This window comes from Heliangelus exortis, chromosome 25, assembly GCF_036169615.1.
Source record: "Heliangelus exortis chromosome 25, bHelExo1.hap1, whole genome shotgun sequence".
Lineage (NCBI taxonomy): Eukaryota > Metazoa > Chordata > Aves > Apodiformes > Trochilidae > Heliangelus > Heliangelus exortis.
The window spans coordinates 1744090-1757417 of record NC_092446.1 but is presented as its reverse complement, the minus strand read 5'-3'; the positions used below and the strand labels follow the sequence as shown (position 1 = coordinate 1757417).

Sequence of the window (13328 nt, the reverse complement as noted above, 5' to 3'; positions counted from 1 at the left end):
AGCCCCTGGCTCTGGAGATGCACCAAGGGGGCTGGGGGTGAATTTGGGCCCTGGGTTTGTGTGCTCAAAGGTTTTTTTCTCCTAATTGTTTTACTGCTTCCAAGAAGGCAAAGCCTCCCCACCCCCAGAGCAAGGTTAATTCATTTTAACAGTGGTACCAGGCTGATTTCCAGAAATCCTGCTTTTTCTTTTTTCTTTTTTTTTTCTTTTCTTTTTCTTTTTTTTTCCTTTTTTTCCTTTTTTTCCTTACTTTTCTTTTCCTTTTTTCCCTTTTTTTCTTTTTTTCTTTTTTTTTCTTCTTTTTTCTTTTTTCCTTTTTTTCTTTCTTTTTTTTTTTTTTCCTTTTTCTTATTTTTCTTTTTTTTTTCCTTTTTTTTTTTCCTTTTTTTTTTTCCTTCATTTTTTCACCCTCTCTTTTCCTACACCATTCATATGACCTTAATGCTGGGAAAGGTGAAGTCCCCTCTGCTGGGGCTTGCATCCCCATCTCTGCCTGTCTCATCCCTCCACACCTTCCATCTCCAGACTCCCGGGATGGGACTCCCCCTTCGGCACGCCGCTGGCAGCGAGTGTCCCCGATTTGCCCCCGAACTGTCCCCGCAGTGTCCCCGCCGGAGCCTCGGGCGGAGAGGTGGCAGCTCCCGGGTCGGCACTGCCACCCCGTGTCCGTGTCACCGCGCGGTGTCACACCGGGAGAAAGGACCCAGGGAGGGGCCAAGGGGAGGGTCCTGGGCAGGGGGTTACAGCCCAGGGGTGTGCGGGGCCGGGCAGAGCAGGGGTGCTCAGGGCAGGGATGAGGAACCCGGGATCGAGTTGGGGTTTTGGACAGGGGGTGAATTTCCATGGCTGGGAAGGGGAACGGAGCGGGAAAGCCCGATCGGCAGGAGAAGGATTGAGCGCGTCTGGAGCTCCTCTTACTGCCTGCTTTAAGGAGGAATTCTCTCTCCTTCCTATCGGTTGGAGCTGGGAGGGTCCTTCTGTCCATCTGCACACCAGGGCAGAGCCTCAGCTGCTGCTTTTTGTCCTGCTGGGACCTGGATCAAACCCTTGGAAATCTTGGAGCCGCTCCAGCAGGACCCTGGCTCTCCCAGCCCGGGTTTGAGGTTTTCCAGAGGGGGATGTGTGGAGCCAGCAGGTACCGACCCCCTGACCCCTGCTGGACCCCAGCCCCAAGCATCCCCCCTGACTCCCTGCACAAGGACAAAACCTCTTATTAAAAATGAGCAATTTCTCCTGGAGCCTGTGGCTCAGCACAGCTGAGACTCCTTGATACTGCCAGAATCTTAACAACCCACTGCTCCTGAATCTGGTCTTTGTAATGAAAGATATGAGTAAGAATGCTTTTAATTGGGATAGAAGGTCCTGACAGGCTCATGTAGACATGGAAATGATATGTCTGAGCCAGGATGGGACTGATAGTTAAGAAGCAGATGAATACTCCACGCAAAATGCAAAGCTGAGTGTTTTCTTTATTTTTTTTTTCCTAACACTGCTGCTCTGTGTAAACACAGTCTGTGCAATCTGCATTAAGGCAACTCTTCAGGTTGCCTCTGAAATATTCTGGTGTCTCTTCGTGGCTGTTTGCTTGGCTGGGGTCTGCTGTGGTTTTGCCTCCCAGGTACAAATCAAGCAAATTATTCCCAGAATTAAGCAGCACAAAGTCTGCTTCTAAAGGTACCCAGCCAAGAGCCCAGCTGGGGTTTGGCTGAACCTGATGATAGGTTTTGTTTCTCTTCTTGCTTTTCTCCCATCCATCTCCCCAGATGCCATTAATTAATTAATTGCAATTAATTGCCATTAACAAGCAGGAGCAGCCTTGCCTCCCTGCAGCTCCTGGCATCAGGTGGGGCAGCTTTGCCCCTTATTAAAGAGGGTTTCTCCCTCCTTGGCCTCTTGTTATTCTGCAGACTGGGGATGGTTTGGCTGCAGCAGGTGATGGTGGGGACCCCAGGAGCTGCTCCTTGCTGGAGACTCTGCTGCTGAGGGATGCAAGAGCAAAGGTAAAATCTCTGCCTTGGAGCCTTGGGGTTAAAGCAGGGCAGGAGAGCTCTGCTCCCCACCCAGGGAGAGGGACAGATTGGGGGGGAGGAATAATCCATCTGGGTGGTGTCCCAGCAGGGCTGCTGCTGCTCTGGGTGCTTCTCAGCCCCCCAAAAGAGTGAGGGGGGAATGTGGGAGCTGCTGGGGGTGGATTCTAACTCTGATGTACCCACTCTGCAGCCTGGAGATTGGTAAATACAAATGAGAGACTCTGAAGGAAGGGAGGGCAGAGGGCAGGAAGGTGCAGGATGAAGCTCTGAAGCAGGGCTCAGCTCTCTCTCTGTCTCTCAGCTCCTGCCTGCTGTGTTTTCAGCCCCCTGCTCCTCTCCTTTCCCCACTGCTGATCCCAGCTTCGTGCCACTCCGTGCTCTGCCTTTCTGCCCTCCCCTTGCATAACGTGGGTGTGGGACTCCTGCAATCTCTCACCTTGTTTATCTCATAGGGAAGGGGCAGGGCCTCAAGGTGTCTCTCAAAGCATTTTTGGCCTGAAACAGACTGTTTCATAAACCAGATTGTTTTGTAAACAAGGGCTCTTTTCTAAGCTTTGACTTCATTACTCCAAAGCAGGGAGCACTCCAGTGGAAGCTACAGGTCAGGCAGGAAAGCTCAGTTTTGTTTGGATTTCCTGGCAGAAACCTCACTCCCCAAGGTTGTTTATGAAGCTGTGGTGGGGTGGAGTGATGCTCCTCAGCAGGATTTGTGCACAGGGCTTGGTTGGGATGAGATGGAAACATGAAAAGAGAATAAAAGAACACAGCAGCAGCCACAGAATGCTCAGGGATGGTCCCTTGGGACTCAGCTCCATCTCCCTGCCTCACCTTGGGGGGAAAGAGCTGCCAGGTCCCTGGGCTGAGTCACCGGGCTTGGACAAACCCTGTTCCAAAAACCAGGAGTTGCTGGTTAATCCTGCAAGCAAAATCTGTTCTTTTATGGGCTGCCTGTGTTTGCAGCCAGGAGAAATGTTTATCCCCATGGGCTGTGAGACCGGGACCTTCTGCAAGAGCAGAGCCAGGAGGCTGCTTGGTGCCACCCAAGGTCCAGCCCTGCTGCTCCTGGATGGATTCTGCTCCTGTGCCACATCTCAGCTCTGTGAGGCTTTTTGTACCATCAGAGAGTGGGCTTCTAGAACCAGGAAGTGTTTTTGCTTTATCCAGGGTGGCCCCAGCTGTTCTTGCTGGTCCTGTCCACCCATGGCTTCCACAGGTCCAGGTTTGAGTTGGGTGTTGGGCTCAGGATGGGGGAGTTTGGAACTTCCCAGCTCCTTTTCCCTTTTAGAGACAATGTACCTGCAGCATGGCTTTGCTGAGCAACCTGCTGAGCTCTGGGCCAGGCCTTCTAGCCCAGACACCTTCTGCTGCTTTCCTCCTTGGTGCACAGCTCTGTGTTCCTGCTGCCAGCCCCAAACTCCTTTAGTTAATGGCTCAGCTACAAACCAGAATGAAGGAGAGCTGACCTGGCATGGTTTCTCACATTCCTTGGATTCTTTATGTGGGCCAGACCTGTTCCCTCCACTCCTGTTCACCTTTCCTTGGGGGGGGGGGGGAGCTGTGAGATGCTGCAGCTCTCCCCTTCCCTCCCTGCTCACCCAAAATTTGCTGGTGCCCGTTTGGAGAGGACCCAGGAGCCTGGCTCTGGGGTTTGTCAGGAGGAGCCTGTTTAAGATTCCCAGCACTGCCTTTGTAAAACTGCTCCTACTGCAAGGTCAGTGTTGAAAATTACTGAGTGCAACTTTCTCTTAATGCTGCGAGCAGTTAATTAACATCAGTAACTAGCTCAGTGCCACTGCCTCCCCGGGTCAGCCCCTCTCTGCAGGAAGCCTGCAGTAGGTTTGGAATGAAATTGCCTGTTAGGAACAAAGGTTCTTGCTTGAGCAGCAGAGGTTGCCTTGCTATCTAATGCTGAGAGCCAGGACTGCACGAAAGATTTTTATAATTTTTTTTTTTTTTTTTTTTTTTTTTTTTTTTTTTTTTTTTTTTTTTTTTTGAGGAAGTTAAAATGGTCCTTTGGAGCTAAGCTGTCAGACTGGTGTTGCAGTGAGCACAGCTGCTGGGGAGCTGGGGCTGGCTGGGAGGGATTGTCCCGTGTCCCCTGTCCCAGTCTGGCAGGGCAGGGCAGGCTTTGTGTCTGCTGCTTGTACTGGAAACACATAAAGTCACAAAATCCCTTCTCATGTGGCTCCTGGATCGCAGGAAGCCCAAATCTCCTCACCTGCAGTGCCCTGCTGTGTCTGGGTCACTCAGACTCCTCAAATCAAGACACGGAGGAGGTTAAAACTCATTGTTTAGCTATTTTTTAGAATAAATCTGCATTACCCAGTCATTTTCTGATCATATACAAGTTTATTACAGAAATAAAGCCCCTGTGTTACGGGAGGTGCACAGCATAAACGCTGACAGCATCAGCTGGGGATGAAAGGTGCAAGGAAAGTTTGAAGGGGATGGAGATGGAGCTGTCTCAGCTTTGCTCCTCTCTCATTTTGGGGCAGCATTTCTGGTTCTGCCCCTGGCACACGATCTGTCGCTTCTTAATTGTCGCTTTGTGATGAATGGAGATGTTTATCTTGAGTGGTTAAGTGCTAAATCCAGGTTGCTGGGGCTGGATGTGTGAGCAGCCTGGTGCAGCCACCCAGCCCCTGTCCCCAGGAGCTCCCCCAGTGTCCCTTAGTCCGGCAGCTTGGTACGTGGCAGTCGTGGCTTTTTAGAAGCAGTTGCATAGAGCAGGGGAGTTCTGAGCCTTGCAGGCTTTAAATGAAGGTAAATAACCCCCAAAAAATCCATAAGGAGCAGCAGAGTCCTGCAGTTCTTCCCAGAGAGGCTCCATCCCCTTTTAAAATAAGCCAAAGCCCCAGTTTCCTGGTTTTCCCGTGCAATGGATCCATAAATGCAGTGAAGCCCTTGGAGGAGAACACATCCCACCCCCCAGCTGAGCGATGCTGTATATAAATAGCCCCTATACACCTGCTATATACAAAATATTATGTACACGGGGGGCACTTCTTTGGTGTTGGAGCTCTGGGCACCTCTTGTGGTCCCTCCCCAAGGTGCTGGGGCAGAAGATGGCAGCAGAAGATCCTTGTGGCTCTGTCGCCCGAAGCCGAGCAGTGAAGCCCCTTGGATCTGGGGAGAAAAATCCCTTTTCCAGCCGCCCCCCCAGCCTGCAGAGCTATTCCTTCAGCAGCCCCAGCTTCTTCAGAGCCTCCCTCCGGTTCTCCTCGGTCGCGCCCTTGGGGACAATTTTGACGCCGACGCAGGGGCGGGGGGTCCGGGGGATGCCGGGCAGTGGGTGGGATCTCCTCTTGTTGCTCTTTTCCTGCTCCACCATCCCGGGCTCCTTCAAATCCCCAAAATCCTTCCCCATCCCGAGGGATGCGGGCCGGGGGCGGCTGCTCCGGAGGAAGCTGGGAGCCAGGCGCTCCATGAAGGACATTTTCCCCAGGGAGCTGCTGGATTTGACGTTCTGCTCCTTGGTGTTGGCCATGCAGCTGCCCAGCCCCACGCCGGAGCGCTCCAGGGTGTTGGATTTGAAATTCATCTGTCGGGTACCCGGGAGCAGAGCTTCCCCCGAGGGCTCCTTGGGGACAGGGAACGGCATCGCCTTTTGTTGGGAAGGCAGCGCAGGTTGGAGGTGGGTTCCAGGCTCTTTCCTCTTCTCGGACAGTCCCAGCTTCACCAGTGCCTCCCGGTGGGCTTTTTCCCTTTCCTTGGGGTCGAGGTGCCCCAAATTTGCCCTTTCAGCAGTGGTGTCACTGGGCTGAGAGCCACCCGAGGGTGGGGATGGTGCCTTGACCTTCTGGCCAGGCTCGGTGGCAAGTGGCACTGGGCTGGTTTTGCTGGTTTTCAGGATAATATTTGGTGGTAATTTCCGTGGCTTAGGGGCAGTTGGAGGCCCCCGCTTGGCATCTGTGTCCTGAGAAGCTTCTTCCAACGTGGATTTCTCTGGCTGAGCCCCTGAAGTCCAAGTCTTGGGCTCCTTGGCTGTGTCCCCCTTGCCATCTGAGCGATTGCTCCCTGACCGCTCGGGGCTCACGGGGTCATCCTGGAAAGGATCTGGAGGCTGGACAATCAAAGATTCCATGGACTTCATCTGGTTTCTCTTGTTGTCTTGGTCAAACCTGTCCTCCTTGGCCATTTCCTGTGAAGACTGAGTCCCAGACACTGGGTCCTCTGCTCTGTTCACAGTCACTTGGGTGGCAGGAGCTCTGCTTGCTCTCTCTGCTTCTGGTGCCACTGATGTGCTGCACCCTGGGCTTGGAGCCACTGCTGGAGCTGTGCTGGGGGAGCTGGAGATGCTCTTACCACTCATCTGCTCTGCTGCACACTGCTGACCCCTGCTCAGGGGGCGAGCCCCATTTTCCATATCTAGGCAAAAAGAGAGATGTGAAGCCATGGAGTGTTCTGCAGAGGGCCCCAGGACACCTTCCTGCTTGCAAGGCACACCTCTTCATGCAGGGAAGTCACCCCCAGAGTTTACCCAGAGCCCAGCTGACACACTGGCACTGCTAAGGGAGTTGGATACTTCTGGACTCCTTAACCTGAGTCATCCTGCTCAGAGAGAGCATCAGCAAACTGCTCAGCCCCCCAGCTCTGGGTCTGAGATCATCCAAGCCTCCACCTTCCTCAGTCCCTGCTTGCAGCTCCTGCACACCAGGACTGGGAAGATGCAGTTGGTGGCTTCCCCACCTCTCTGCCACCGCTCACTGAGGTGACAAAACTAAAGTGGCTTTGGGTTCCCACCTGTGTCAAACTGGGGCAATGCTCCTGCCCTGCCTGCCAAGGGAACCACCCCGGTGAGAAGGTCCCTTCTTGAGGAAGGCTGGGAATGAGCTTACCCTGGGGGATGGAGTCTCTCTTGGGATGTGTCCTGGGCAGCTTGGAGGGGTCCCTGTGGTCAGTGGCATCAGTAGAGACCCCACTGTCTGCTTCTGCATCCAGGGAGCCAATGGTTTCTTCTAGGAACATCAAACATTCTTTCTCTTCCACAGATAAGTAATCATAAGTGTTGTCACTCTGATAAAGGAAAAAAAAAAAAAAAGAAAAAAAGGCATTAGAGACAGGAGGCTGAGGTGTAGTATTCTTCTTAGCCCTGGCTGTTAAGAGGAAGCCAGTGACAGCTGCTGGCCAGGGGACTTGGTCAGTGGCTCTTCAAGAATTGTTACAGCTACAGAAAACCAGACAGCTTCCTATCAAAAGTTAAATATTTATATGCACACTTAAGGCCGTTTTTGTGTTGCCCTGCTATGGGCATCAGAAGAGGGGATGTTATTGACTTGGAAACTTGGCCCCTGCCTTTTAGTTCTTTGGTTTATTTTGAAATCTGAGCAGGTGGGTGGGTGACAGGAGTGTTCTCTGGGTGCTGGCATCCACACTGCCTGGTAAAGTGAACCTTAAAAGCTTGTCTGAACATCATAAATTCTGAAGGAATCTCTGCAGGTGATGGTCCCAGTCCTTGTCCTCTTCTTCATACCCCAGCTTTGGAAGGGGTGTAGCAAGATCCTGTTTAATTTTTGTTGCATTTCAAGGACCATCAGAGAGGGGGGCTGGGAAAGTGCCAGGTTACAAGGAGATACATGGAAAATGTCATGAAAAGGTGCAGGGAAGGATAGTGTGTGCATCAGATCAACAGTGATGGAGAAGAAATGGTCCCAGGTGGTGTTGTTTTGCAGGGACACCTATCCAGATCCTGTACCCTGCAATACTGCAACCAGTTTTTCCATCCCTAATAAATTTCAGAGGGTTTGGTTCTGGTTTGCAATACATTAAATGGAAAACCTGTTCAGGACTTGCACGTATCAATTATGCTCCAAGTCAGACAGGATGTAATTAGCTCATCAATCTTGGGATCAGTGTTGGGAGACAAACAAGCTTTAATGGACAGATAGTGAAAAATTACCCATCTACACCCACGGTCCAAAGTCATCTTGGCCTTAACTAGGAAATTAATCTCTTGTCAGCCAGGAGGAGCAGGGATCTCACTGTCTCTTCCAGCTGAAGTCACCCTTGTTGGAGCCAGTCTGACCCAGTTACCAACTGGTCTAATCCTTCCCCGGGGAACTCACTGGGCACCTCCTGCCCTGTGCCTGCTCCATCTCCCTCTGCATCTCGGGGCAGCTCAGCTGGGCTGGGGACATCAGTTCCCAGCCTGGTGGCTGCCACACACGTGGCAGGACGGAAAGTCTGGGAATGCTTTGGGGCAGGAATTAATCCCTGGTTCTCATGTTGCCCTTTGGCACGGGGCTGTGTGCCAGGGCCCCTCGGGTGCTTCCCAAGCCTGGGGGAGACTGCTTGGAGCTGAGCTCTGCCCAAAATCTCCGTGGAGAGGGGTGAGTTGAGCCCCTGGCATGGCCAGGCTGGGTGCCTCGGGGTTACTCACCCGCTGTGAGTGGTTGGAGGCCATGCTGAGCACAGTGTCACAGCCTGCCAGCCCCAGCCCCAGCTCCTTCCTGGGCATCTCACAGCCTCCACGGCGTCTGGCACGGGGGCAAGAGCCTGGCTGAAGGAAAGGAGAGGTGTTAGGCTGTGATGGGAGCCTGCTGGCTCAGCTGTGTGAGCTGGGAAGCTGCTGGATGTATCCAGGAGAAGGGGAGGGGGGGGCTCTCTCAAAGCATCCTTGGAACTGAGGGTTTTCCCAAAAAGAATTGGAAGTAGGGTAAGCTCTGGATCTATCCACTCGTGTTTGTGGTTAGCTGACCATCACAGAGGGCCTGCTGATGTGGTTTTTGAGCAAAGGAAGAAGCTGTCAGCACAGCCTCAGAGCTCAGCAGCAGTGATCCCCTTCCAGGGGGACCCCCAGCCCAGCTCTGCCTGGTGGGACCCCATCCATCACTGCAGCTGAGGGGCTCCCCACTTCTCTGGACACCCTGACCCAAAGAGCTGCTGTTTACCCACAGCCTTCCTCTGCTGAGAGCTTCCTCCTGGTAAGGTGATTCCTCTGCCACCCTTGCCCGGGGGCCGTGGGGGTGTGGGGCTGGGGAGGTGCCCCTGTCCCTTGGGGGCACAGCTGGGTGTGTGCTGGCACACGCCTGGCAGCAGCTGCTGGGAGCAGGGCAGCACTGGGAGCTGTGTCCGGGCTGCTGCTGTGGCTCAGCTGCCCCAGGGGTGTTGCAAGCAGCACCCCGATGTCCCCCTCCCCACCCTGATCCTCATCTGGGTGTCCCCTGACACCCTCAACGAGGTAGCACAACCAGGGGCACCATCAGGGGTCCCAAGAGTGAGACCTTTCCCAGGGAAGGGTCCCGGGTGGCAGAAGGTGCCTGGCTGGGGGAGGCTGTGTCACCTCCTCTGGATGTGACCCAAAAGGTACTGGCACCACCAGTCAGACCTTCCCTTCATGCCCATCCTCCAGGAGAGCAGAACTGGGCTGCAGAGGCTGAGAGCAGCAAAACAAACACCCCCCAACACACACGGACCCACGCAGGAGGATTTGCTGCTCGAAAGACAGAGGAGCCCTTTGTGCTGGAACCTGGCAGGCAGGAGCACACTGCCTTTTTTTTTTTTTTTTTTTTTTTTTTTTTGGTTTGTTTTGTTTTTTGCCCTTGCAGCAGGATCAGGGAATTAGATCTAGTGATAAGGCAGCAGACCTGGCTGCTTGTTCAGAGTGCTAGACCCTGAAAGAATTCCTTTGTAATTGGAATACACCACAAAAATCAGATTTCAGCACCTCCGCCCTGACAGATCCAATCTTTCCACGCAGGAGGAGTTTAATATTTCAGATTTACCTTGGCATTATTTAGAGCTTAAGTTACATTTCAGCAAGTCTGGGTTTTGGGGCAGCAATACCCTGGGTTTTTTCAGTATGGATAACTTTTCTAACCAGAGCTTTTAGGTGCCAGAAGCTGAATTCTGGGGGCTTTTCGGCTTCTGCAGCCCTCACGGTTTTCCTGTGCACAGAAATATTTGCACTGTGAAATAGGAACCAGCTTTTCAGAAGCAAGAGACTCTGGCCTGCACAGCAGGGATTGCTGCAACGCTCCTCATGGCCTCCCCCCCCTTTCTGCTGCAGATCCCAGAGAGCAAAACATTCCTGGGGAAGTGAAAGTCTTGCTCAAACTTGATGCCTGCAGCTGGAGCAGCTGCTCAGAGCCTGCTGAGCAGAGCAGTCTGGGCTCTGATCAGGGGGCTCAGCAGAGCTCATTTCTCCAGGAGGATGCCCCCCAGCATCAGCCCAGGGGAAAAAAAATAATTTCCTCTTGTTCCAACAGCGTTTGCAGAAATGTAAAGCAGATGCCAAAGGGTTTGGTGCCCGCCAAGCTCCAGCTCGTGGGGAGACAAAGTTCAGCCCGGAGCTGGTGGGATGCTGGAGGGGATCTGCACAGAAACAAGAAGTTCATTTTCCCTGCCACCAGCTCTCTGGTGAGATTATGGCTCTGACACATTCACCCGGTTTGGGAAAGGGGAAAAATTAGTATATGGAAATCCCGGGTTTTGTGATTCAGAAGGCTTTTAGAGTTCCTTCTTTTTGCTGATCAGCATGGCAGTTCTGCCACAAACTACAAATTACACTTGTTTAAATTAAGACATGGGAAGCTGGTTTTCAGTGTATATATCTCCCCTCCCCAAAAAATGCCTTTAGAAGAAGTTAATTTTTCTAGAAGAGAAGGCTAAGCCATGCAGCTTTTATGCCATCTGCCATAACTGTCCTTCACAAACATCAAAGAGGTTCTGGGTAGCAATTAATGCTAATTGCTTTATGTGAAGAGGCTACTTTCTTTTAAGCCCAGTGCTACTCACAGCTCTCTCTCTCTGCTTTTTCAGTGTCACCAAATCACTGGATTTTTGCTGTCCCAGACAGAGCAGCCATTCCCCTGCTGCCTTACAGCCTGTCAGGGCTCTGTCCCAGCCAGCTCAAAATATAAAATGAAACAAATCAACATGTGCAGGCACCATCCCAGCTGCTCCTGCTCTGGGATCCCTTGGGGTAAAAGGAGACGATGGTGGCAGATCCATAACTTGTCCAATTTAAACAAGTAAACCAAGTGCTCCCAGCAGCTGCCCCAGCTTTTTTGCTGTTCTGAGCACAAGTTTTCCCAGCCTCTCTGCCAGCAGCACCTGGTGTCCCAAACCTTCCTCCCACCACCACCTCCAAACCACCTCACCCATCTCTGCTGGTGCCACCTCCACCACTTTCCCCTTCCAAAGCAAATCATATCCACAGCCCTGTGGGTGCCCAGAGTCCCTTATCCCCCCTGGGCAGAGCCACTCAGCTTCTCACCCCCAGCCCATTCAGCAGGAAAACGACAGAAAGCAAAAGGTGAGAAGGAATAGAGATGATTCTATTGTTTTTTTCCTTTTTTTCCGTTTTTTTTGCTTTTTTTTACCAGGATGTCCGTCGCTTCACGCTGTCCAAATCCTTGTCCCAGCCATGCCTACCCCAGGACTTCTTGGCTTTCCTGGGCTAACCAAACAGAGCTGTGTTACACATTAACTCACCTCCCTGGCAGAGATAAGGCTGTGCTGGTGCTCGGCAGGTCGGGGGGTGCTGCTGGGGGAGCCCCCCAGCCCCTCACCCACAGAGGGGGCACAGACCCTTCCCCCTCCCCTGTGCCAGGCGGGTCCTCGCAGCTCCGGGCTGGGGTCAGAGGTGGCTTAAAACACCTTCACGTCCCGACCTGAAGCAGCTGAGTCCCTGCGTGCTGTTCTCTCTGTCTCGCAGTCCTGCCCCAGCAGCTCCTCTCGCAGGCAGCAGCACCCGGTGCCCGGGAGGCTGTGGGCAGCTCTTTTTCGGTACCACCCAACTCACTCACTCACTTCCCGGCTTGGCTGGTGTCCTCTGCTGTCCTGGGCAGGGGTTTCTGCTCAGCCCAGAGCCTGTTCTGCCACATTGCTGCTCGCTGAGACGCGGGGACAGCGCGCACCCAACCTGCGCCTCGCACCGGGTCATTAATTACAGCGCTGTGCTGGGGGGTTGTGCCGGGTGCTGCTGAAGGCATCACCCCCAAAACGGGTTTATTTATTTCTCTTCAGTGGTTTTGGGTTTTTTTGTGTGTTTTTTTTTTTTTTGCAGGAGGGTCCCTCAGCCCCGGGTAGATCCCGGTTTGCGCTCAGCTCGTCCCTGGGACAGGCACCGACCTGCATCTCCCCGGAGCCTTCCCAGGCACCAGCTGTGTGCTGCCCTGCAGGGTCAGGAGGTTCTTGTGCAGACAGGTAAAAAGTCCTTGGAGAGGGGAAACTTCACCACTCAGCTTTGTTTGTGCATTAAGAGGAGGGGGACCCGGGTCGTGTGTGCTCTGGGGCTTGTGCTGCCCCTTCCCTCCCCTCCCCAAACCCCATCAAAGTCCTGGAGCAAACTTCAGAAATAGCAGAGCCAGCAGATTCATTCACATTTTCATGCTTCAGTAATTATTTTTTTCTTTTTTAATGCTGATTTTTTTTTTTTTTTTTAAGGAAAAGGATGTGTTGCAACATGTGCCCAGAACAGGGAAGTGGAAGCTCCTGTTATTTCAAGCCACAGCAGGATGGGGAGGAAGCAACCGAGCCAGGAAGCCCAGAGGTTCCCCCAGTGCTGCTGACTCCAGCTGTGAACCAAAGGGAACATCTGCCTGAGGAGCAGCCCCACAGCACAGAGGGTGCAGGAGCCCCAGCAGCAGGGGTGAGGGATGTGGATGTGGCATTTTGGGAGCAGCTGCAGCCCTGGGCATTGCAGCAGAGTGCTCGGTGCAGGCGTTGGCTGGTGAGGGGCTGGGTGGTGCAGCCACTTCAGCTCTCAGGTTCGTGCTGGTTGTGCCAAGATGCACTTTGCCTGCTCCAAGAGAGGGTACAGATCCACCCCAGAGCTGGTTTGTTGTTGCAAACAGGGTGAATGAGCCATCACTCCAGCACCTGTGCTGTGCTGATAGAGCCAAGGGCTGAGATCTGTGCAATCTCAGGGTGAGCTCGCTGCCCACAGGGCTCTCTGTAGGTCAGGGAAATGTCATGATCCATTAAGAGAAGTCTTGAGCTTCTCTGAATCAGATGCCCAGAAACAACCTGTTCTTTTGCCACGTTCCTCTTCCTCCCAAGGATATAAATAGCTCCAACCCAAATAAAGCGTGATTTCACGGACGGGGCATGAAGTGTATGCCAGTCCTCCAATGATGCAGGGGGGGGGAAAAAAACTACACAAAAGCTACGAAAGGACTTTGGCATGTTAACAGCCCTGTCGTGCCTCACCCTGTTCATAAACAAAAGAACAAAAATGATTCAGTCCTGGCCTGGTGAAAAGCAGCCACACGGCGTCACCCGTCAGGCAGGTGCTGACGTAAGGATGTTTGTGGGACTCTGTGGGGCTGTGGGCACCTTCCTCAGCCCCAGTGG

The 13328-nt window shown here is 53.0% G+C and overlaps 1 protein-coding gene and 1 long non-coding RNA gene across 8 annotated transcripts; one reads left to right on the top strand and one right to left on the bottom strand.

Moving 5' to 3' along the window:
- Window positions 1–4359: 4359 nt before the first annotated feature.
- On the bottom strand, window positions 4360–12012 carry C25H1orf116 (chromosome 25 C1orf116 homolog). Of its 7 annotated transcripts, none has more exons than XM_071768757.1 (4): window positions 11466–12012; window positions 8410–8529; window positions 6869–7046; window positions 4360–6398 (listed from the first exon to the last, which is right to left on the bottom strand). In XM_071768757.1, exons 2-4 carry the CDS (start codon window positions 8485–8487, stop codon window positions 5203–5205), a joined length of 1452 nt encoding a protein of 483 aa, XP_071624858.1. In that variant the 5' UTR covers window positions 8488–8529; window positions 11466–12012; the 3' UTR covers window positions 4360–5202. The 7 variants fall into 7 exon arrangements, with proteins under 7 accessions (XP_071624858.1, XP_071624859.1, XP_071624857.1 ...); XM_071768758.1 differs by having other exon boundaries at window positions 8410–8525; XM_071768756.1 differs by having other exon boundaries at window positions 11645–12011.
- LOC139807603 (uncharacterized) lies at window positions 9570–12625 on the top strand. Its single transcript, XR_011730629.1, has 3 exons — window positions 9570–10388; window positions 12040–12179; window positions 12420–12625. It is a non-coding gene; the product is annotated as an uncharacterized lncRNA (long non-coding RNA).
- The last annotated feature ends 703 nt before the right edge of the window (window positions 12626–13328 follow it).

Excerpts from the sequence above, each read along its gene's own strand:
- C25H1orf116 (XM_071768757.1), bottom strand. The coding sequence starts at position 8,487 with ATGCCCAGGAAGGAGCTGGGGCTGGGGCTGGCAGGCTGTGACACTGTG. Across the intron at positions 7,047-8,409 it reads CCTCCAACCACTCACAGCGG|AGTGACAACACTTATGATTA; the intron begins GTGAGTAACCCC and ends TTCCTTTATCAG. Across the intron at positions 6,399-6,868 it reads GAGAGACTCCATCCCCCAGG|ATATGGAAAATGGGGCTCGC; the intron begins GTAAGCTCATTC and ends CTTTTTGCCTAG.